Consider the following 24403-nt stretch of genomic DNA (forward strand, 5'->3'; position numbering starts at 1 on the left):
TTCACTGTTTAGGCTGCTACTCAGCTGCTGCCATTAGTCATCATGTGACCGCGAACAGGACTGTGGACGCAGAAAGCATGGTGTGGCTCCCAGAGAAGGCCGACAAAAGCAGGCCTGGCACAGGCCCCTCACTGCCAGCTGCTTAAGGCAGAGCTAAGCAGGGGCCTTGGGGAAGGTAGCCAGGCAGGTGCCACAGGCAGAAACCCACCAGGAGGATAACTGTCAGCACCTGACTCATCACCATGCGGTCTGAAGCCAGTGATGCCCAGGGAGGGTTAGCGCTTGACCAGATGCTGGACTCACATCAGGAAAGATGAAGGAAGATGATCCACGCCTGTATTACCACACACATATATATCCTTGTTACTCAGTGAAACGTCCATCACTTTACAAGATAAAGCTGAGATGAAAGCAAAATCTGTAATCATGCCATTCACAGCAGGCCCTCTGCTCTGTCGCACAGTCACATTCAAGCCCTAAAACCTGGGAGAATTCTGCTGCAATCTTGGATGCTAACAACTAAACAATGCCATGCCTTGCACTACCAACTGACGTTTAACAAATCTCTATTTGTGGGCCAGCAAGGTGGTCAGTAGGTAAGAACACTTCCCCCTGACAGCTTGAGACTGGTCTTCCAAAACCTATACAGACAACCCTGAGAACTGCTCTGACCCACACACTAAATAAACAGGCAAAAACTGAGCAAGCGAGTGTAATTTACTTAAAGATAGATATCTATTTGCTGGGGGGAAATGTTGAATTAGCTTAATAATGAATAATCTTAAGTGTGTCAAGGATATGGCTATATATAATTTATGACGGCCCTTTATATAAGCTGCCTGTGCAATTAGTACTTAATCTAACCTTGTTTTGTCTATGACATCTAAAAAGTCGTCTTTTGACTGCTTAACAGCTGCTGTAAGCCTGGGTGTGCTCAGGGTTGTACTTCCCTCTAGTGGCAAATATAGAAAATTACAGCCTTAAGGGGTTTTTGTTTTGTTTTGTTGACATTCTATTTGTTGCTTTTACACACTTTATCTGTAAACTGTCTGAAATGCCTTCAGTAATAATGCACAGTTTAAATGAATAGGTTAAAATTTTGTAAGTGTTTACAATGTTTCCTATTATTAGAATGTGGGTTGGAAAATCCATCTGCCTGGCTTCAACTCCTAGTTGACCACTTAATAAGCTTCGAGGGCCTGGAGAGTAACGGGGCTCAGAACTCCCTATGCCCAGTTTCTCGTCTGCTGAGTGAGGCAAATGACAGCCACCCCATCTTATTGATGTGGGGACTGAAGGAGTCATTACATGGAAAACACTACAATGAGCCATAAGTCATTCAAGATGAGACCCTGTTGCACAATAGCTTTTATTCCTAAGCTCTTATCAATAAAATGCTGATAAATAACTGTAGTGATAGATGCAACAGGCTCTTCTGAAAGCTGAGAGCCTGGCAAAGGAGGTGGGTGCTAAGTCCACTGACATGGACTCTACCTCCCAGCTCCCTGGCTGCAGCACGGCTAAAACATGTGGGAAGATGCAGACGTGTGGGTCACAGCAGCATACAGAGGGGGAGAGAATGCTTACTGAAGATTATGTTTCACTTGTACCCCCAAGAAGCTCTAACTACACAGCTACTTCTGACAAAGAAATCAGACTTCATAAAATAGGAAGAATGTAACTTAAATTGTTATAAAATTCAATCACGTTCAAAAGATCCATTTATTATACAATCTATTTAAAAAAAATAGGTGCAAAGAAAACAGAGGAAACATGTCAGCATCTGCATGTGCACAGCCAGAGTGGAAAACGCAAGAGTTACTCCTACCTGCAGCACTTGGCAATCAGAATAAAAATAGCTCAGTATGCTTCAGGAAGTTCAATCCTATAGGACTACAACTATGACCATCTTAATGAAAACAACGATCATCTCTTGCTCATGGAAAATCTCCACAGTGCTGAAGGCCAAATAAACCATATCATACCAACTTACAAGACTGAAAGGCACTTAAGAAGGAAGTGCAATTGTAGGAAAGCCCTAAAGTCTGTTTCATTTTCAGTAGCACTACATACAGCGGGGGTCTATACACCACCCAAATGTCTTCAGCAGCCATTAAATGCCACGCCTCCCAGTCTTAGATGGCACAGAGAGGTCCCCATGCACAGCTTCATCACCCTGAGAGGCGCGGTCCTCCAGGAGACAGGGAAGGCTCCACGAGAACATCTGGGTCAGCTCTTCTTCCGATACCTTGGACAACTGCAGCTGCTCTTATAAATCACCTGCCCTTAGATCGCTGACTTTCTGTTGAAGAAACGTGGCATCAAAACTGAAAGAAAGCAAATGTTTAGCACAAAAATTACTGAAATGGTAAAAAAAAAAAAAAAAAAGAGGTGGAGGAGACAGAGAGAGAGAAAGCAGGAAGACAAGCAGGTCCTAGAAGGATCCTTAGAGCTTTAATTCACTCGCAGGAAACAACAGGGAAGCTGGGTCAGGAGCCGTGCTCAGAGCTGAGGAAGTCAGCGGCTTCATCAGGGCTCGTGGTGGTCACCAGCTGAGACTGGTGGCCCTAGGGGCATATACCACATCAGGAGTGCAAAGAGGGGAGAGGAATCAGAAGGCAGAGCCAGAAAGGGGCCAGGTTCCCATAATTCCCTTTACAAACATGACCCCAGTGACTTGAGGCCTTTGTAGTAGCCCACAGCACCCCCCAGTTAGCATCATGCTGTGAACATAGACCTCTGGGGATACCAGCCACCTTCAAACCAAAGCAGGTTTCAGTCAACAACAGTGTGAGTCCCCATATGCAGCCTGAAGCTAAGTGCTATTAAGTGAACAAAAAAGTACTAAGAAAAGGCAGGCAGGGCTCAGCAGGGATAGGGCCCTGCCTCCTATGAGTTCAATCACCAGGACCCTCGGAGTACCAGTTTTCTCAAACTCTGTCTCTCTGTCTCTGTCTCTGTCTCTGTCTCTGTCTCTGTCTCTGTCTCTGTCTCTCTCTCTCTCTCTCTCTCACAAAGACACACACACACACACACACACACACACACACACACACACACACACACACACGATTTCAATGCTCTTTAAAGAAAGTACTAAGAAGCAATGAGCAAGCATCAGGCAGTCCTCTTAGAGCCCAGTGAGTGACCCACTGGAACAGTCCTGCTCTGTGCATGTAAACACTGAGAAAAGACAAAACAAAGGTATCTGTAGCTCACTGAGGATGCAGGGAGCTGCTTGTTGCTGCTCGCTTGTCTCCAGCCAGTGCCATCTAGTGTTTGCTTAGCTCACACAGGTAGAGCACATGGCCAGAGGCACCTTCACCTTGCAAGTAACAGATGCTACACAGAGGTTAAACACTGACTTCAGACACAGGCACACACTGAAACTTTTGCTTTCTTTGTTTTGTCAGAAGGACGGGTATTTTGCTGGTTTGTTTTAGGGTCCCAGGCATTGAACCTACTGCCTCATGCATGCTAGGCAGGCATGCTGCACTTAAGTAGATCCGCAGCCTCATGCTCCATACACATATAAAACACCACTATCTGAGCCAGCATCTGAGTGGCAGCCTACGGGGCTGCACCTACTCAGCAGTGTGGCCTCCTGAAAGAGCGCACCCACACACAGCAGCTGGAAGAGGTTCAGTTTTCTGGTCTCTGCCACAGGGCATTCCTGACTGCTATCTCCTGGTTTTAGGTACTGTCCCTCCTGCAGAGCTCTTGAACGCAAGGCTCATCCTTGTGTCTGACCTCAACCAAGTGAGTATGAGAGTCGCCCCTTAAGGTGTGATACCTTTTCATACATCAACAAACACCCAGTAAAGGTAATGTTGATTCTGGCCAGGCACGGTGGTACAAGGATGCAGAAGCAGGCCTGCTCTACAAAGAGAGCTCTGGGCCAGCCAGGGGGGGAGCAATGGGGATGGGGTGAGAGGGACTATGATCTTATTTTTAAAACAGGCTTAACATTCATTCAACTGAATACTCCAAACCCTTCATATCTGACAGCAAACGTCACACCCAGCATGGCTAGGCTGACCTGTTACACAGTCCACACCCCCACCCCACCCCTCGTCACACCCAGCATGGCTAGGCTGACCTGTTACACAGTCCACCCCCCCACCCCCCACCCCTCGTCACACCCAGCATGGCTAGGCTGACCTGTTACACAGTCCACACCCCCACCCCACCCCTCGTCACACCCAGCATGGCTAGGCTGACCTGTTATACAATCCACACCCCCCACCCCCCACCCCTAGTCACACCCAGCATGGCTAGGCTGACCTGTTATACAGTCCACACCCCCACCCCCCACCCCATGTCACACCCAGCATGGCTAGGCTGACCTGTTACACAGTCCACACCCCCACCCCCCACCCCTCGTCACACCCAGCATGGCTAGGCTGACCTGTTACACAGTCCACACACCCCACCCCCCACCCCTCGTCACACCCAGCATGGCTAGGCTGACCTGTTATACAGTCCACACCCCCACCCCCCACCCCATGTCACACCCAGCATGGCTAGGCTGACCTGTTACACAGTCCACACACCCCACCCCCCACCCCTCGTCACACCCAGCATGGCTAGGCTGACCTGTTACACAGTCCACACACCCCACCCCCCACCCCTCGTCACACCCAGCATGGCTAGGCTGACCTGTTACACAGTCCACACACCCCACCCCCTACCCCTCGTCACACCCAGCATGGCTAGGCTGACCTGTTACACAGTCCACACCCCCACCCCCCACCCCTCGTCACACCCAGCATGGCTAGGCTGACCTGTTACACAGTCCACACACCCCACCCCCCACCCCTCTTCAAATTCAAGTGTCCCGTTCACACTACAAAGAGCTGCATCGACAGAGACAAGCACTGCAAGCCCTGCACCAGTGCTCTTGTTGCGTTCCAGTTGTCTTTTTGTCTTTCTTTTTTATTTTTGTTTTCTTGTTTTATTTTCAAGACAAAGTTTCTGCGTAGCCTTGGCTGTCCTGTAACTCACTTTGTAGACCAGCTGGCCTCAAACTCAAAGAGATCCACCTGCCACTGCCTCCCAAGCACTACGATTAAAGGTGTGGGCCACCACCACGCAGCTGTGTCTGTGTTTTTCAAATCGTGTTTTATTTCATATAAGCTAATAGCAAAAACAATAATGCAAAATTGGCAAGAAAAACAGAACAAAACAAAAACTAATAGATAAATCTGTCACAGCTCTCCACAGCACTTGAGAGGCTTAAAGCAGGATCTCCCCAGGTTCCAGGCTAGCCTGGACTACCATGTGAGATTCTGCCCCAAATAAACAAATAATAGAAAATAAGTGATGTATATAGCCTGCCTGGTGCAGATACTTCAAGGAACCTGTATGAGGCCCAACCATGAGACGCACTCCTCAGGACTCACGTCAACTCACCCTGGAGGTTTCTGGACTGGAAAACGGAGAACATTCCCAAGACCTGTTTTCTCTGTCAAAGGAATCATCTTGAAATGCAAACTTCTGCTTAAGTGCATTAGCTATTATAGACACCGGATCCCATTGTGAGCTTTTTCTTTTCTTCTTTTGAATGGGTCTACCACCCGGTGACCTATTTTTAAAAAAGAAATTTCAAATACATTAAAACTTTGATGCAATTTTAACTCTTTGTTCACAAACACAGTAGAAATATGAGCATTTTATAATTAGTCTTAAAGGAGGTTTCTGCCATGAATTAAGAAATCAAGAGTATTAAAAATTCAAAATCAGTGGTGCGCGCCTGTAATCCCAGCACTTGGGAGGCAGAGGCAGGTGGATTGTTGTGAGTTCAAGGCCAGCCTGGTCTACAAAGCAAGTCCAGGACAGCCACAACTACATAGAAAAATCCTGTCTTAAAAATAAAAATTAAAAAAATCAAAATCAGAAAACCAAGAAACCACAGGGCCTAGTGGCTCCCACAACCTGTCATGACCTAAAGTTCCTCATTTTCACTGCTACAACCTTACTTTTTAACTTCTAATTTCCTACCATAGAGTTCACTAGGTAAACCAGCTAGCTGGCCTTGAACTTGTGATCCTGCTTCTGTTGTCCAAGTGCAGGGAATACAGACAGGCATGTGCCATGACTTTCTTGTCCAGCACCATCAAATAGGAGAATTTAAAGAAATCTTTTAAGAGTGATTCCATGAAAATCAGCATTAGGCTCGGTTGTTCAATAATCTGACCATCCAGTCGGTCTTCACTGAATTACAACTATATGTAACCGTGCCACGTCTGGAACCTTCCATTGAAGGTAACCAACCTCAGAGAAGACAAAAGTTATTCCTAACCCTGTACATAATTAACATACCAAGAAACAGTGAAGCATGGCGAGACAACAGAAGAACTAGTCAAAAAGAGGACTGAGTGTGAGTGCAGGAAGGGTGGCCACAGGCAGTGAGGGGCCACAAGATGTATCCACAACCCTCATAAACCACTTCCTTAAAAACTGATCAAATTTCAGTTCTTTTTTTGAAATTCTGGGGACACACCTTTCAACAGGCCGAAGCTGGACCTTACTCATGTCCTTTAGAACATCCAGCATGCTTGGAACATCTGTAACTCTCTGGCTTGTTGAATGACGGCAGTCAGCAGCAGCTGGCCTGTCCATGTCCCACGTCTGAGTAGACCCAGGTTGCGTGGGAGGAGGACTTGAAGGCTGGAGAGAATACTGAGGAAGAGGTGGTGGCGGAGGAGGAGAAGACAGTCCCACGCTTGGAAAGGGGTGTGGTTCTGCACTCAGCCCTTCGGTCACGGATAATGATGACGTTTGTTCCACTCTGCATCCATCACTCAAGTCAATGAAGCCTGAAGCAAAGCAGTCTGTGAAAACCCAAAACCAGGTACAATTCTCTAGCTTAAATCCAAAGCAGTCAAGCCAGTAACAATCTGCAGTGCTGCTGCACACTGAGAGGCAGCCAAAAGAGCAAGCAAATCCATCTCAGTCGCTCCTGGGTGCCCACCCACCTCAAATTTCAGACAGGATATATCAGGGCACATCCTAAGGGATGCATTTAAAGAGGAAATAAAGTGATTTCTAGAAACCCACGGAAAATCTCAACTTCATTCTCCAGTTTTAAATCAAAACACTAGCATGGGGTTAGAAGTACTTATATTGATGTGTCCTTTCTAAAATGAACTTAAGAAGCAGGCATGCGCCTCTGCAAGCGATACCCTCAAGTGAGTGACTTCCCCATAAATCTGCTCCTAGCTGGGCACAGTGGCACACACCTTTTAGCTCAACACTTGGGAGGCAGAGGCAGGAGGCCTGCTCAGCATCACTCTAGTACAAACAAACTCCAGAACACTTACCAGCCTCTTCACTCTCTCTCAGGCCCTGTGCTGCCACAATCGCAGCAATCTGAGACCGAAGGAAAGTCAGCTCATCTTCAAGGGCAGCTATCTTTTTCATTGCAGCTTCATTTACTGGGAGATCACTTGTCACTGGTTTGTTCTGTCTTAGAGCAGTTGGTGATGGATTCCAAATTAGCTTTGAAGGATGAAAAAGAGCAATTTTCTCTTCCTCTTCCTTTTTCCATATACTATGTCTATGGGTTAAAGGAAAGAAGAAACAAAGGGAGGAAAATGTTCAAGTGGAAAAGAAACACTCTGGCCCAGCATTCTGGCACATAACTCTAATCCCAGCACCTGGGAGGCAGAAGCAGGCAGATCTCTGAATTTGAGGCCAGCCTGGTCTACAGAGTGAGTTCCAGGACAGCCAGAGCTACACAGAGAAACTCTATCTCAAAAACAAAACACGTGGGCTACAGAAAAGATAGCTCACTGTTCTTAAACAGTTGGTTAGTTTTTTGGTTTGTTTTTGATTTTTTGAGACAGATTCTTATAAAGTCCAGACTGATCTGGCTCCCAGAATCCAAGACAGGTGGCTCATCTCCAGCTCCAGAAAGCCATCATGGGTATATACTCTCTCCCCTACCACAGACAGACAGACAGACAGACAGACAGACAGGCAATATTTTAAGGAGATAAGGAGAAAGGAAAAACAAAAAACATAAAACAAAAAAACCAGGGGCTGGGGCTGTAGCGCAGTACAGAGTTCTTGCCTGGCATATGCAAAGCCCTGGATCCAAGCACCTGTCTTTCCCCTGAGATGATCTCTAGACTCGCCAAGAAAAATCACCTCATGTTATTATTTGCTTATACACTCACATATAGAACACACAGCAATGAGCAGCAAACCAAGTGAGAAAACCGACCTTTCCTCAAATAGTAAAACAAAATATTTACCCAATAATTGCTTTACCAATTAACATTTTTCTCTGTGAGACAGGGTTTCTCTGTGTAGCCTTGGCTGTCCTGGACTCATTCTGTAGACCAGGCTGGCCTTGAACTCACAGAGATCTACCTGCCTCTGCCTCTCGAGTGCTGGGGATTACAGGCCTTGCCACCACGCCCAGCAACCAACTAACTTTTAATAGTATAAGTTTATTTAGAAATTCTGCATAAGGTTCTGAAGGGCTACTTTATATCTTCTAAAATTTTTTAAATTAATAAACTAGTTTGATACATAATAAATTTAGATAGAACCTCTGACTAATTGACATTCATGATTCTAAAAGCCTCTGTTTGAATATTGTAACATATAAATCTGTACTTCCTAGGAGTATAAACACATCTAAAATTTGAAATACAGCTCACTTAGGTATTCATGAAGTAATACTGCAGACATTTTATACTCACTAAAAGACTTTTACGTGACTTCGTTTTTGTAAATCCAGCACAGTTTCTGAAATACAAGAAATTCTGCTCATGCTTCTGGAATTTTCTCCATATATATGTGTGTGTGTGTGTGTGTGTGTGTGTGTGTGTGTGTGTGTAGAATATATATATGTTCTATCTCTCATGCTTGATTTCATGGTGTATAACCTGTATGGGAACCCATGGATACAGAGCCTGCATGGAGACCATGATAGAGGGCTGAATGCACAAATCTAACATTTAATTTTAAATGCTTTATTATAATACAGAAAACAAAATCAATATGACCCTCAGACCCATTTGATAAGCCACTGCCTCCTAGACCGAGCATTAGGTTCACGTCTGCAGGAGGCACTCAGGGCTCTGCTGGCACCTCAGTCTTGTTCCACCTGTCATAGGAGACCTCATGCACTCACTCACACAGCCAGACTGCTCAACAATTCCAGGACTTCCACCCAAATATGGGAACAGAGAAAACAGGAGCAAACGCCCACTCGACACAGGTTTACTAAAGAACTCCCATCAACTCTACCACCTAACTCTAGATGCCCAAGGCCTCATTGCAAAAACACAGCAATATGAAAACATCAAGGCACAATGCCCCCAAAATATCACCAACCCTATAATAATAATCCTTGGCAGAAACAATTCAAATGAATCTCAAGACAGAGAACTTATAAGAGCAATTATAAAGACTTCAGAACAGTTAAAAAACAGAATCAAACATTTGAATGAAGTTAAAGAGGACAAAGTAAACTCCCGGTTGAAGTCCAAGAAAACACAAACGAAATAATGAAAACAATTTAGGACATGAAAAATGAATTCAACGAAGAGAAAGAAATATTGACTAAACAAATAGAGACGGAAATGAAAATTTCAACCACCCATTCAAAAGACTCAGTGGAAAGCCTTACCAACAAAATGAATGTGGTTAAAACAACAACAATAACACAGTGTCAGGACCTCAAGAGGAGACAGAGGAATTGAACCATGGAATCAAAAAAAGTGGTAAATTAAAGAGAGCGGTACATAGGAACTTTGGGGCATCCTGCAAATCATGGGAATAGAAAATTTCCAGGCCAAAGGCACAGAGCAAACATTCAATGAAATCCTAGAAGAAACTTCCCTGCAAGTAAGGAGATGCCCATGCAGAGCCAAGGAGTACACAGCCAAGCAATATTATAGTTAAAACACTAAATGTACAGGAAAAAAGAAAGGTTTTGCAACCTTCAAGAAAGAAGTTACATCTCATACAAAGGCAAGCCCACTAGAATACCAATGACTTCTCAATGGAAAATTTAAGAGCCAAAAGTCCTAAGACAGCACTCCACCCATGTACACGCAGGCAACATCAACTGGACTTAGGAGAGTTCACACACACGCTTTCCCCTCCCTGCTCCCACACATACTCAAATACACAAGACAACATTAAATTGGGAAGAGTGAAGAGGATACAGGAAGAGTTGGAGTGGGAGGGTGAGGGATGATCTGATAAAATAAAATGCATTTATGTATCAAGAGGAAAGTCATTTTCAAAAATTTAAGTGAAAAAATATTTTAAATATATACTATAAAAAAGCTAGAAAAGGAGATGGCATCAGTCATCCATATTAGAAGAGTGCCGGGCACAGCATATTACAAAACAGAACAAAAATGTCCAGTCATTAGGAACAACTTCAACGCATGCAAGAAGTCAAGTTTTAGGCTACACCCATGTCCCAAGGAAGCACACAAAATTACCGAAACCTGAGACAATTGGCTTCTTCATCATTTGCCACACACAAAACATCAGCAAAAGACGGAACTGTAGGTTCATGCTCATCAGACTCCATAGAGTTCAAGTGCAGGAGCAACTAAAACAAAAAAGAGAACCAAGTCAGCGCTCCAGAGGGAAGAGGGGAGACACAGACCTCTCAGCTCATTATATTACATAGGTAACAGTCCAAAGCAGAAAGGGATAAGCAAGCAACCTACAGGATGTTAGCAAGGGGGAAAGATGTTATCTCACAGTGAAAATATAAAGAGAAAAACAAGCTCTGGTATTTTTTTGTACCTGTCTTTGAATATTATTAAAGAAACAAAAACATGGGAATAGAGAGATGGCTCAGCGGTTAGGAGCACTAACTGCTCTTCCAGGGATCCAGAGTTCAATTCCCAGCAACCACATGGTGGCTCACAGCCATCTGGTGCTCTCTTCTGGTGTCTAGACATACATGCAGGCAGATAAATAATAAAGGAATAAATAAATAGATAGATAAATCTTTTTTTAAAAAAAGAGGAAGAAAGAAAGAGAAAAAGCCATGTATGAGACAGTTATTTGTAGCAGTAAACTACAGGCCCTTGGCTTGCAGGCACACTTCTTCCTTTGTCCTTCTGTCCTGTGTCCCCTGGGAACCTTTATACACAGTGCTAAAAAACACATGCTGACTAACTTACCTCAAAACTAGGTCTTCCACAAGGTTTCAAAGGAAGCATTCTCCCAATAATACGAATGATGCTCCGAGCTGACCCATAGTTTTTATTTTGCCAAGTCAGCAAATCCTAGAAATAAAGCTTTGTTTAAAATATACTCCAGTTAAGTATATATATATATCTAGGAAAAACAGATATAGTAGATATGTTAACATGCAATTGACACTTTTAAATTACTAATGAAGTAACTGCTTTTTCACTAGGTCTTCGAACTTTGTTATGTTATACCTATCGCAGAACTTAATTTACATACTTAGAAGTGGCACGTGGCTGGGAGTCTCAGCCTTATCCAGATAGTCCCACAGGTGTCTGCACATGCCTGTAATCCCAATGTGTGGAGTCACTGGAGGCCTGAAAGGTCACAGCCATCCAGGCTTACAGCTTCGCACATACCAAAAGCCTGTGTCAAAATGTAGGAGGAGAAGAGGGGCAGAGGCACGTGGCCAGTGGCTACCGTATCAGATAACACAATCTAGAAGAAACAGCCTTTTGGGAGAGCTAAACACTTCTACTGGAAGCATTCTACACTCAGGAGTACCTTACAATTCCTAAGTCCCTAGGTTTAGTCGCCCACACCAAAAACTGAATGAAGGCAGGGAACATGGCTCAGTGGGCAAAGACACCTGCCACCAAACCAAGCCTGGTAACTTGAGTCCAATCCCCAGGACTCGCATGGTGGGAGGAGAGAAGCAACTCCTGAACATTGTCACCTGACTTCCACACACATACCATGGCACACATTTGCCTGAGTACATGCATGTGTGCGCATGCATGCACACATAAAATTCTAACAGCATTTAAATATCTTTAAAAATGGCGAGGTGATGGAGGGATAACCTTGTTTGGTCTCCACAGGTACCAACTGTGGACATGTGGTGTACATGCATGCAGTAGGCACCGACACATAAACATAAACTAAAAATAAATATTCTATGGACCATCCATATGAGTAGAGGTCACAGTGGACATGCAGTCATCCTCATGCATGGCTCTGTCTGGTGATCCTAACTCTTTCAAGCCTTTACTAGCCATCTTTATCACACTGCGGATCTCACGTCCGTATTCCTGGCCAGAGCTGTCGTTTTGACTTCACTGAGTTTCCTACCAAGCACAGGTTTTTCGGGTTAATCACTTCAGTGTTAAGGCTCATTCTCCATTCAAAAGTGGTTCCTGCTCACTTGCAAATGAATAAACTCCCAATTTACTCTTAGAGGGAGAAAAACTCACAAAAGATGTTTTTTTTAAGATCTTATTTATTTATTGTATTTGAGTACTCTATTTGCATGTACACCTGTATACCAGAAGAGGGCATTATATGACATTACAGATGGTTGTGAGCCACCATGTGGTTGCCAGGAATTGAACTCGGGACCTCTGGAAGAGCAGACGGTGCTCTTATCCACTGAGCCATCTCTCCAGACCGACAAAGGATGTTTTTAAAAATTGCAAACTTATATCAACATCACAAGTACACTGGGTCCTCACAATGAAACAGTTTGCAATCCCTTCATGACATCACATTTATCCTGGGTCAAATAAAGCTGCCACCAATGTCTGCTATCCCCCTACACCAATTCTAGTACATGCAAGTGACTCTGCCTCTAACAAAAAAGCCAAACACTTCAGGAACAGGGAGCATAGGTCAGTTGGTAAGTCACTTTTGCCTAACATCTTAGAGTTAAACTCCCCAAAATGCAAAAACAAAAGCCAGACTTCTATATGACATACTTCATTTTTCATAATCTAAAAATCTCCCTCCATCATCTTTTTTTTTTTCTATGTAAAACAGAGCCCTCTCTTCCTTCCCAGGCCTCTTGCTTTAGATCTCTTCCCACTACCCTCTCTAGTGCACTGGTCTGTTACCTCTCAATTGTATTTCAAAGCTGTAACCAGAATTTGCAAAGTTAACTGTGCTAGATGTTTGTCTACTTGACACAAGATGGGGTCATCTGAGAAAAATGAGCCACAACTAAGAAAAGGCTTCCATAAGCCTAGACTGCAGGCAAGTCCACAGAGAGCGCTAACGACTGATGACTGACTGGCATGGGAAGGCCCAGCCCACTATGAGCAAGGACACCCCTAAGCCAGTGGTCTTGAGTTGTATGAGAAAGCAGGCTGAGCAAGCCATGGAGAGCAAGCCAGTAAGCAGCACCCTCCAGTCCCCTGTCTCAGTTAGGGTTCACTACTGTGAAGAGACACCATGACCAAGGCTCCCCTCATAAAGGAAAATTTAATCGGAGCGTGGCAGCCAGCAGGCAGACATGGTGCTGGAGAAGCCGAGAGCTCTACATCTTGACCAAAAGGCAGCAGAAAGAGGCTGTGTGTAACACTGAGCATAGCTTGAACATATATAGACCTCAAAGTCTCCCCCCACACTGACACACTTCCTCCAACAAGGCCACACCTCCTAATAGTGCCACTCCCTACGGGCCAATCATTAACACACCAGTCTATGGGGCCTTGCCGATTCAAACCCACCAGACACCCCATCTGCCTCAGTTCCTGACTTGGCTACCCTTGGTAGACTGAAGCCTGTTGGCCAAATAAACACTTCCATGCCTTAAATTGGTTTGACCCATGCTTTATCACAGCAATAAAAAAACAAGCGAATACATTGATCCTAATGCTGAAAAGAAAAAAAATTCAATATTGCTCCTCCTTCGGGGGTGTGGGGGAGGAGAGAAAGGAGGGACAGGAGAGAGAGAGAGAGCAGGGGGAGGGGGAGAGAGAGAGAGAAGAAATTCTTCCTGGAAGCATGTTAGGCTTTATTCTTGTATGGCTTTTTAATAGGTTTTTGGGGCGGTTCTTATTTGTTTTTGAGGGAATTTCCCACATGGGCACTGGCTGCATCTGCATCACTTTCCCCTTCCCTCTCCCTGCTCCAACTCCTCTCATGTCCCCTCCCAGAGTCATGGTCTCTCCTTTAATTAGCACTGATAAATCTGTATGTATGTGCAGACATATGTACACATAACCAACTATCCATTCAGCTTTGACTGTATGTACATGTGTCCAGGGCTGACCACTTTGGATGGCATAAGCTATGTGGGAGCTCATTCCTCTCAGTGGTCACTGACTACCTATAACTCCTCCTGTAGGGGTGAAACCACTGGAACTTCCCCAGGTTGGGCTTGTCCTGCCATGTAACCCAGGCTAGCCTTGAACTCTCAACTCTGTATGGAGCAGATGAAGTCCTGTGTCAATGACATGAGTGTGTCATGTCAAGGGCAAGGATGCCTAAGACCAACGAGAATGGCAAGACCTCCCCCGAGGCTGAGTTTGGTTACAGTGTACATAACGACAGTGTTAACCACAATTTCCTCCCCCCCAGGGAACTGCAGCTCGAGACTACTCCCCTAAAAAGATCCCACACCAAGATTACCTAACCCACCCCTCCTTCAACTGCATATAAGAAACATTGCAGCCCTGTTCAGCCCCATAATAACCCTGACTCTTCATTTGGCCGTACATAACAAATGTGCTGAATTTCCCAGCCGCCGATGCATCTCCCATGGAGGGCGTGGCCCACCCCATCCTAGCTTGTTCTGTACTTTCTCAATTCACAAGCAATGCAGTCAGGTCAACCTCAAGGTTGTGCAGGAACAGCTCTGCTACCCCAGACTTCTGAATTCAGACGTCAGGGACAAACAGAAACTGCTGAGGGCCCAACAATGCTAAGGAAGCCTCCAGCTGCTACTCCTTGTCTCACTACAGCTGAAATGTAAAACGTTTCAACAGCATCTAATGACATCCTCCATTGTCACTCTAACTACATGGCTTCAAGCACCAGCAGACACAACGAATCCCAAATCTGGATGTTCTTTCCTAGCCTCTTCTAGAACCATATGTCCAATTGTCTGCAGGATTTTTCAACTCTATGTCCAACAATACTCCTGGCCTCCTCGGTCCCCTCCAAACTCATTTGTCACACTATTGCTTTTTTATAACTGGGCAACATCATATTTTAATTTACTTTTGTATAAAATCTTGGCATTATCCCTGATCTTTTTTCCAATTCTTTCCACCATCCTTGTGGATGATTTGCCATTCTGTAAGTGCTGTCCTTCCTACTGGGATGGAAAGGTGTCCTTGGACTAGGAAACGCAGGAAACAAACAGCTCTGACGGGAGGCCTCCTCAGCAGAGGCGCTGCAGCTCCCAGGGGAGTGACTGCCTTGATGAGCTGAGGAATTCAGGAGCCTCAGCCCTGCTCCACTTCTTTTCTTTACTGCTCTTTCCCAAGAGAGTCATACCAGGCAGCAAACCTCTTAAAAGACATTTATTGGGAGGGACGAATCCAGGGGTGGCTGCCTCTGCTCCTGGGAGAAGGCAGCAGGGAACAGGGCAGACATAGCCTTTATATAGGGTTTCTCAGGAAGACAGGGCTTTTCAGAGCAGAGATTTCCAGCGGGGATTAGTGGGATTTCATGTCCTGGGCTTTGGGAGCTCTAGGATTGGTGGCTTTTTGTTGAGACTTTTCCCCTAAAATTAGCATAATGTGAGATGGGTCCTACTGAGGAGATGACCTTTGTGATAGTTATGGAAGCTGGAACCAGTGTTGTGACAGTTAGAGAGGTCTGAGTGGGGGTAGCCTGACGGCTGGAGCTCCTCAGTCAGGGGCCTGGCCACTTTCCCAGCTTGAGGGTTTACAAAGTTTAGATTTTACAGGGTTTACAAAGGGAGTGCTCGGCAGGAAAGCTTGAGTTGGCGCTGGAGAGGAGATACCACCACCTTGCACAGCTCCCACGGTGGCATCTCAGGGAGGCATTGATACCCTGGCAAGAGCAGCCATATTGACAGCTCCTGTGGCAAAGGTGCAGGCTGGGATAGGAAGGAGGGGCTGCACTGCGACACTACAGAAAGCCATCCAGTAGTAAATATTTCTTACTCATAAGATATGTTTTTTGAGCTGGGCGTGGTGGCGCACGCCTATAATCCCAGCACTCGGGAGGCAGAGGCAGGTGGATCGCTGTGAGTTCGAGGCCAGCCTGGTCTACAAAGTGGGTCCAGGACAGCCAAGGCTACACAGAGAAACCCTGTCTCGAAGAAAAAAAAAAAAAAAAAAAAAAAAGACATGTTTTTTGGCCGGGTGCAGTGACACACGCCTGTAATCCCAGCACTCTGGTAGGCAGAGGCAGGTGGAACTCTGTGAGTGTTTTCTTTGTGTTTGGTTTTGAGGTAGGGTCTATGTAGCCCTGCCCTGCTCTGGAACTCCACGTCAGCGGCTCTCAACTCTGGGTCTCAACCTCCTAGGGCGTCACATATCAGACATTTACATTAGATTCTTAACAGTAGCAAAATTACAGTTAGGAAGAAACAACTAAACAGTTTGATGGTCAGGAATCACTACAATGGAGGAGCTGTACTGAAGGGGCTGCAGCATTAGGGAGGCTGAGAGCCTGAAACTCACAGGCATCCACCTGCCTCTACACCTGCCTCCAAGTGCTGAGACTAAGGGTGTGAACCACTACGCCGGGCTCTTGCTTACACTTTAACATCACAAGCACGAGAGCCATGCATGACTCCTCTGCATCTCCTAGAACCAAGACATGTTCAACAGACAAAAGTGATAGGAAATTATCCATCTTAGAGCCATCTTCTCCCCTCCAACGAACTCCAGGGTTAGTGACCTTTTGTGTCCTCATACAATACATATCCCAAAGAAACTTGGCCATAAATCTTCTTAAATGAAACTCTTTTTTTTTTTTTTTTTTTTTTTTTTTTTGTTCTTCCAGACAGGGCTTCTCTGGGTAGCCTTGACTGTCCAGGACTCACTTTGTAGACCAGGCTGGACTGGAACTCAAAGAGATCCACCTGCCTCTGCCTCCATGTACACCACTGCACCCAGCTCCTTTAGACAGGGCTTTTTGTTTGGGGGGATTGTTTGTTTGTTTGTTTGTTTGTTTGAATTCACATATTTTATGTGAGTTCTCTGCCCTCGTGTACACCAGAAGAGGGCATCAGATCACTGATGTTCAAGATGGTCTGACCCTGAACTTGAGATTCCCTTGTCAGTCTCTCTCACTTGGCTCACACTTCTGTCTTACGTAGGGTGACACTGCAGTGTCGCCGTCCTACTACACAATGAGACCTCATGACCAAAAGCAGCCTGGGGAGGAGAGTTGTCACTGTTCACCATGGAAGTCAGGAGCTGAGGCAGCGGCCATGGAGGAGTTGGTGCTGCTTACCAGCTTGCTCCCCCTGCTTTCTTATAGAACCAGGACCAGCTGCACAGGGATGGCACCATCCACAATGGACTGGGCCTTCCCCTATTCACCACTAATTAAGAATATGCTCTACACACTTACGTATAGCCTGATCTTATAGAGACAATTTCTCAGTCAGGGTTTCTTCCTCTCAGATGACGACAGCTTGTGTCAAGTTGAAACAAAACTAGACAGCACAACTTCTCAGTCCCAAGTAAGTCATCACTGAGGGAAGTCAAGCAGGAACCGGGGCAGAGGGCTTCATGCTCTCCGTCAACTTGCTTTCTTGCACAGCTCAGAACTCATTTGCCTAAGAATAGTACCCTCCACAGGGATGGGCCCTACCACAGCTATCAGCCATAAAGACAGGGCCACAAATTGATCTAATCTGGGCAGCTCCTTGAGGTTCCCTCTGCCCACATCACTCTGATATTGAATTGACAATAAAAACTAGTCAGGGCAGAAAATACATTGGAAATGACACACCAAAATCCAGCCTAGGCATGTACATCTGTGACCCCAGCCCAGGGGGCAAGGAGATCAAGGACAGCCTGGGCTACATGATAATGAAACCCAAGAATAAGTCAGCAAAGTCCAGACATTTAGCCTAAGCTACGTGATATCTTGTCTCTGAGGCTCCAAAACCGTTAGCAAAACTAATTACAGACACTTACCTGGTCTACAGGAACACCAAAATATGCCAGCATGTTTCTTAATATATTCAAAATGAAAGACATTGGTGAAGCAAGTTCAAGAAAGCACTGTTCGTTGGTAGCTTCGAAGAGTGTCACCAATTAGACTTGACAAGTGACTGTCACTGAAGCGCCCACGAGTCCTTTCGTGCTATCGTGATATATTACACCGGCAGGAGATTGCTCCCAGAGAGCCGGTCCCGGGAAGCGTTCGGAGCCGCAGCGAGGGCCACCCCTTGCCCTCCGTCACCGACCGCTGACCGGAAGCCACTTACTGTCCAGCGGCATCGCTCGCCGCCAGGGTGTCCGGGAGGTCGGCGGACACGACCACTCCCGGCCCGCCGCCGCCACTGCCGCCGAGCAGGCGCTTCCCGGAACCGCTCGCCGCTTCCGCCCCAGCAACCGCGCTCAAGCTCCGCGGGCCGGGGCCGGGGCCGGTGCCCATTGGGCGATGCTGCGGGACACCGCTCGTGATTGGAGACCAGAAGCCAATGGCTGCCACCGGAGGGCGCATGCGTAGGAAGTGTACTCCGTAAGGAAGGCGTCCCCTCCTATAGCCTGCCCCAGTGGTTACAAGCCATTCTGTCAACAGACTGGAGGGTTTTTTACTATAAGCTAAATGCTTAGATTACTCTTGTTGAGCCACAATATCCAGTCGTTTGTTGTTTATATGTATCTAGTGTGCACGCGGCCATCGTGTATATGCTACAGTACCTGTTTCAAAGTCAAAGGACAGTTTGGGAGTTGACTAACCCTCTCCTACCTAAAATCCAGGGATAGAACTTGAGACCTTAGGTTTGGTACCAAGCTGCTTGAGCCATTTCACTGGCCCTGGTACTTTTACACCTTTACTTTTCAAACGTTTGAAACCTAGTAAAAGGCAAAAAGGTTCTATTAAAAAACACAGACCCTCTCTTTTTGCATTGACAGTAAAACATAATAAAAAAGTTAAAACACTGGCCACGTATCTACACTTACCGCAACCCACTCCATAAATTGATATTTAATTGTAGGAATGTATTTACTTACAAAATGTCAAATAATTCTAAAGATTTGGCATGTCATAAAGACTTGACACTGAGTTTTGAAAATCTTAAAATACATTTTTGTTAGGAATGTTTTCTTGATCCAGTTTAGTTAGTATCTAATGTGTAAGTGAAACACGCCAAGTAATCTAAAATGAGAAATCCAAACTAGAAAAAGGTTGAGCACAAACACAGCATTCCTGAAAAGAAACAAACCTCATAAACTCTTTGGAGGACTGTGTTGTTTTGCTGTTTAACGGGTCGATGGTGATGTTGATGTTTTGGGTTTAGTTTTGTTTTATTGTTTTGTTTTGTTGTTTTTGCTTTTTGAGATAGGGTTTCTCTGTGTAGCCTTGGCTGTCCTGAACTCACTTTGTAGACCAGGCTGGCTTCGAATTCTCCCAAGTGCTGGGATTACAGGCATACACCACCACGCCTGGCTTTTCCAGACATGATTTGACATTTTCAAAGGCTGGCCTCTAACTGCTGCTGTTACCTCCCGAGTGCTGGGATCAACACAATACCTGCAAGTCTTGCGCCCTAAGTGTGTGATGTCTTGGGCTATTTATAGGGACTTACCTTCAGCTTGTGAGAGGCCATTAAGGGTAGCAGCAAAAATACCAAGTTGGTTTTGGAGTCTCTCAAACTCAACTGACCAACAACTTGGAAGTTCCTTGTGCCTGGTCTGTGGCTCTTACAGGGAGTATTATCACTCCAAGTGTCATCTCATCTAAACTGTGTATGCAAAGTACTTATTGTATCATATGTAATTTTATAGGAGTCCTTTAGGCTTTTTCAGATGTTTAGTATCTCTCTCCCATCAGCTCTTGCATTGAACTCACTACCTCTTCCCAAAATAAAGCCCCCTCATCTTTCCCATCTCTCCCTTCAGCTCACCATCCTGTGAGCTCCAAAGGAAGCAAGCAGGGAGGCCATGATCGCTGGCAAGCAGCCATGGTATAACCTGGGGTGGAAGAAGCTGTGTTTGAGGCATTTGAACTGGCTAGTGGGCCCTTGAGAGTGAAGGCTCTGGAGTCTGCAAAGTCCTCTCATTTTTAAAGTAAAGGCTATCAGGGAAGAAAGATGTTTCAGACGAGCTGGCTGTCTTTCCAGAGAACACAGATTGAACTTCCAACTCATACAGCTCACAGCCAGCTCTATCTCCAGACCCAGGGGTCCAGCTTCTGCAGATACTGAATGCACATAGTGCACAGGTACATATGGGCCAGGAAGGACATAAAGATGCCTTTGGTGGCTGGAAAAATGGTTCAGCAGTTAAAAACACTGGCTACTCTTCCAGAAGACCCAGATTCAATTGCCAGCACCCACAATGCAGTTCACAACAGTCTAGCTCCAGTTCCAGGGGATCAACACATACACAGGTAAAATAAGCCAAAACAAAAACCAAAAACCTTATCATTTGAGCCCCGAGCCCCAGCACGGCACAGTGACACCCACCTGTTATCCCAGCACTCAGGGAGGCAGATGCAGGCGGATCTGTGAGTTCAGAGGCCAGCCAGGTCTACAAAGCTAGTCCAGGACACTACACAGAGAAACCCTGTCTCAAAGGGGGCGGAGGGGGGGAGGATCACTTGCTTCTAGATTTGACTTTGTACTAATGTTTTACACATATGCATGTATATGCACTATATGCATGCCTTTTTGTAATTATCCTGGAATTGAGTTTATGGTTATCAGTGCGCCACCATGTGGATGCTGTGAATTAGAATTCAGGTCCTCTGTGGAGCAACAACCATTCTTTACTGCTGAGCCTTGGCTGTCCTGGACTCCCTTGGAGATCAAGCTGGCCTCCAGCAGCCCCTGCCTCCTGGGATTAAAGGCACGGGCCAGCCCTCACTTAACTGTAAATCACACCAGCTGTTCTCAATTACAAGCGGGCAAGTTTAGTAGCTAGCCTCTAACACAGTCCTATAATCCCAGCATCTGGGAGGCAGGAAGATGAGGCTCTCCTTTAGGATGGTGATCTGGGCCAGTCTGGTGACATGAGTCTGTTTCTACATGGGGGCGGGGTAGGGACAACACAAAGTGACAGGACGAAGATTATATATCAAGCTGGCCTCAAATTCATGATCCTCTTCCCTAACATGAACTTTTTACTCAGCTCTTAGCGACCACCTACCTGTTGGAGCAGTCCAGGATGAAGTCATGTGAGGAATTCTGGAGTGCTGCTGACAACACTCCAAGAAAACAGCGACCTCACGTTTCTTCAGAACACGGACTTGTTCTTGCAGTGTTTTCATCTTCAGGAGTGGAAGATAGGTGTGAGTTTACTTCAGATTACTCAGTATTGCCTGCTGTTGTTACTCTATTACTGTTACTCAATTCAATGTCCGTGTGAGTATGGAAAAATGTTTTTGCCATGTGCAGCTCACCCTTATGATTGTATACTGCTTGAACTCATGAAAACTTAGGATTTCTCTTAACCTTCAAAGTAAGTATCTGGGGCTCTGAATAAAGTTGGCTATTGCATGAGACTTTTAGTGTGCCTCCTTTGTAGGCTCTGTTCTCCCATGTCCCAACACCACTACCTAATGACCCAGTCAAGATTGGGCCTAACAACGTTTTCTGACTGTGAAAGCAGCTCATGACGATCTGTCCCTCCTTGAGGATTTGAAGGCAGGCAATTAAAGACTTACTGCTAAATTGTCCAAGCTCCTGCACCACCTTTTAGTATTTTATTTATATATTTATGTGCACCACATTGCTTGCAGGAACCCACACAGATCCAGTGATGACATCTGATCTCTTAAATATAGAATTACAAGTGATTGTGGGCCACCATGTGGGTAGGAACCAAACCCAGTAAGCTCTCTTAACCTGAGTTCCCCAACCCCTGGCTCCAGTCACTTTAAACCTACTGGGGTACACCTAGTTCCATTATAGCCTTGAAAGGCAACATCCACGGTCACAGTTGTTAGCAGAAAGAGAGCTTGGTAAACATTCAAATGGGTAGAATGGGAAGAGTGCCTTCAAAACCCAGGCACAGAAAACTCACTACTTCATCCTGTTTGGAGAGTTTTCCCAAAGATCCTCAAGGCTTACACTTTTTCAGGATTTCAGCAGATTTCTGGGACAAAACTGCACTAGCAGCTGCCACATTTCTATCTTCAATTCTCTATTTCCTTTCAACCAAACTGCAGTTATCTCCGTGTTTGAAGCATTCAACAAACAACGGCAGTCACCAGAAGCATCTGCCTGATTTACATGATACAGTACTGCGCTCTATTATAGTGGGGCCATGCTCTTCCTGTGCCAGCAGCAGCAGCAGCAGCACAAATTAGAGCAAACCTGTCCCTGCACACAGTTACTCAAAGGAATGGAGTTCGCGAGTCAGGACAGCCAATGTAGTAACTGTTTCAAAATTAACTCACATCAGTCTTCTGTGGCCTTTCAGATACAGCACATCACTAAACGTGAGTAACCTGTCTTCTGTGGTGGTCCAAATGAGAACTGTGCCCCAAGTCTCAGGCATCTGGATGTTTGGTTCCCAATTGTTGGCTGTGTGGGAGGGTTAAGAGGTGTGGCTTGACGGAGAAATTTAAGGCTATTTTTATTGATGGAAAGTTAAGATGATTTTATTCAACTTTTGCTTCACATTGATAAAAACTTAAATTGTGTATTGTTCATTTTTGCCTTGTGTATTACATGTTATGTTGATAGACTATCACTATATTGTATGTTAATAGAAACAAGATAATTTTGTTCAATGTTTATTTAATGTATTATTCATGTGCCACTCATTTGAAAAGCTAATGTCTTATAAAAAACTATTAATAACCTGTTCAGAAAGATGAGATAAAAGTTGGTAGTTACCTATACATCTTACTAATTTACTTGGTCATAGAACAGGTTTGTTTAGTTTCTTGTATATGTCTTCAAAGAAATAGATTGACAACTGTAAAAATAGTTGGGTCTTCAAACTCTTCAGAGATTCACAGAATATGCCATTTAATGAGGGCTTTCCTGACAGAGACACATCCGCTCTTGGACGCATCTCCGTATACATCATTAAATTTGAGGGCATCAAAAGACAAGGGTGACAGATTGGTCACTAAACTGAGGAGCTGCTCTTATCTACTGCTGATGACAGGCTGACTGTCTGCTATGATCAACAGTGAAACTGGAAAGTTTACTGTCCAGCATTACAGAGACTAGGTGGACCAAACCGTCAAAACTCCTGCATCACAAAGTTTGTTGGATGTTTTGGGCCAGTAGGCTAAAGGCCCCAACGATGGAAGAGAATCCGGTAACTGTCCAAGTGATCAGCTCTCTCTGTCCTAACCACACATAAAAGTTGCCTGCCAACACTTCCTTTCCATTAGATAAAATTTCCTTCTTGGGTCTCTGATGGGATTGAAGAAAGTGTTACTAAAAGCTTTAGTTTAAAAATTAAAAACATCTTTTTAGATAATTGCAATTTCTAATGAAGAAACTTTAAACTTCAGACAATAGGAAAGGGCCCTCTTTGATAGGATAGTGGAATACTTTCTCCAAGGTTAACACAAATATAAAAGGATTGGGTCATGTATTTGATTCTTGATTCTGTATATGTGTATATTTGTGTATATAGTTCTTAATTATTTTTCTAAAGGAAGGATGTGTGGGAAGGATTGTAAGCTTTGTCCCAGGTGAAAAAAGTCTTGGCGGACTTTGCTTCTTTAAAACACCACGGATAGACTGAATGGAGCCATCCTGTGTCTGAAATTCAGGAAGTGGATGGGGACTCCAGCCCAGCTATTGTGTTTCTAATAGAACATCTGATGGGGGCAGAGATCCTGACCCAGACCGGCCATTGCCCACCCAAGAGAGACACAGGTGGAGGAGAGAGAAGGCTGCATCTTTTGGAACAAGATCACATGTGGATTTAGGAAGAGACCAGCTTGCAGGCCAGAGATACCTGGGGATCCGTCCCATGGAACAGATACCGGAAGGTTTACTCTTGTTTCCCTTTAACCCTTTATCCTTCTTGTATAGGATTGCTGGATTGTATAATAAAGTCTAATTGTTAAGAAACAGCCAACAGTGTGTCACTAAGGGCCAGCTTTGAGGTAAAAACCTTCAGCCTCTGGACATCCCCAGTTCCATTTCCTGTTTGTGGCTCAGCTCTAGTGGTTACCACACCCAAAAAACTTCTCTGCCATAACAGTGGTCAACTTCTATCCCCCTCCAGAATCATAAGCCCCAAATAAACCCTTCTGTTTCTAATGCCTTGCTCATGGTGTTTTATTACAGCAATAGAAAAGTGGCCAATCCAGTCTC

At 45.1% G+C, this 24403-nt stretch overlaps 1 protein-coding gene across 1 annotated transcript; it reads right to left on the reverse strand.

Moving 5' to 3' along the window:
• Positions 1–2489: 2489 nt before the first annotated feature.
• Mtfr2 (mitochondrial fission regulator 2) lies at positions 2490–18180 on the reverse strand. Its single transcript, XM_051164085.1, has 7 exons — positions 18081–18180; positions 11166–11270; positions 10470–10582; positions 7323–7468; positions 6503–6818; positions 5413–5584; positions 2490–2567 (listed from the first exon to the last, which is right to left on the reverse strand). Exons 1-7 carry the CDS (start codon positions 18141–18143, stop codon positions 2490–2492), a joined length of 993 nt encoding a protein of 330 aa, XP_051020042.1. The 5' UTR covers positions 18144–18180.
• Positions 18181–24403: the final 6223 nt, after the last annotated feature.

The sequence above is a fragment of the Acomys russatus genome, chromosome 21, assembly GCF_903995435.1.
Source record: "Acomys russatus chromosome 21, mAcoRus1.1, whole genome shotgun sequence".
Classification (NCBI taxonomy): domain Eukaryota; kingdom Metazoa; phylum Chordata; class Mammalia; order Rodentia; family Muridae; genus Acomys; species Acomys russatus.

Excerpts from the sequence above, each read along its gene's own strand:
- Mtfr2 (XM_051164085.1), bottom strand. The coding sequence starts at position 18,143 with ATGTCTTTCATTTTGAATATATTAAGAAACATGCTGGCATATTTTGGT. Across the intron at positions 6,819-7,322 it reads GAGAGAGAGTGAAGAGGCTG|GCTTCATTGACTTGAGTGAT; the intron begins GTAAGTGTTCTG and ends GCTTTGCTTCAG. Across the intron at positions 2,568-5,412 it reads CCAGTCCAGAAACCTCCAGG|GGCCACCAGTCTCAGCTGGT; the intron begins GTGAGTTGACGT and ends ATATGCCCCTAG.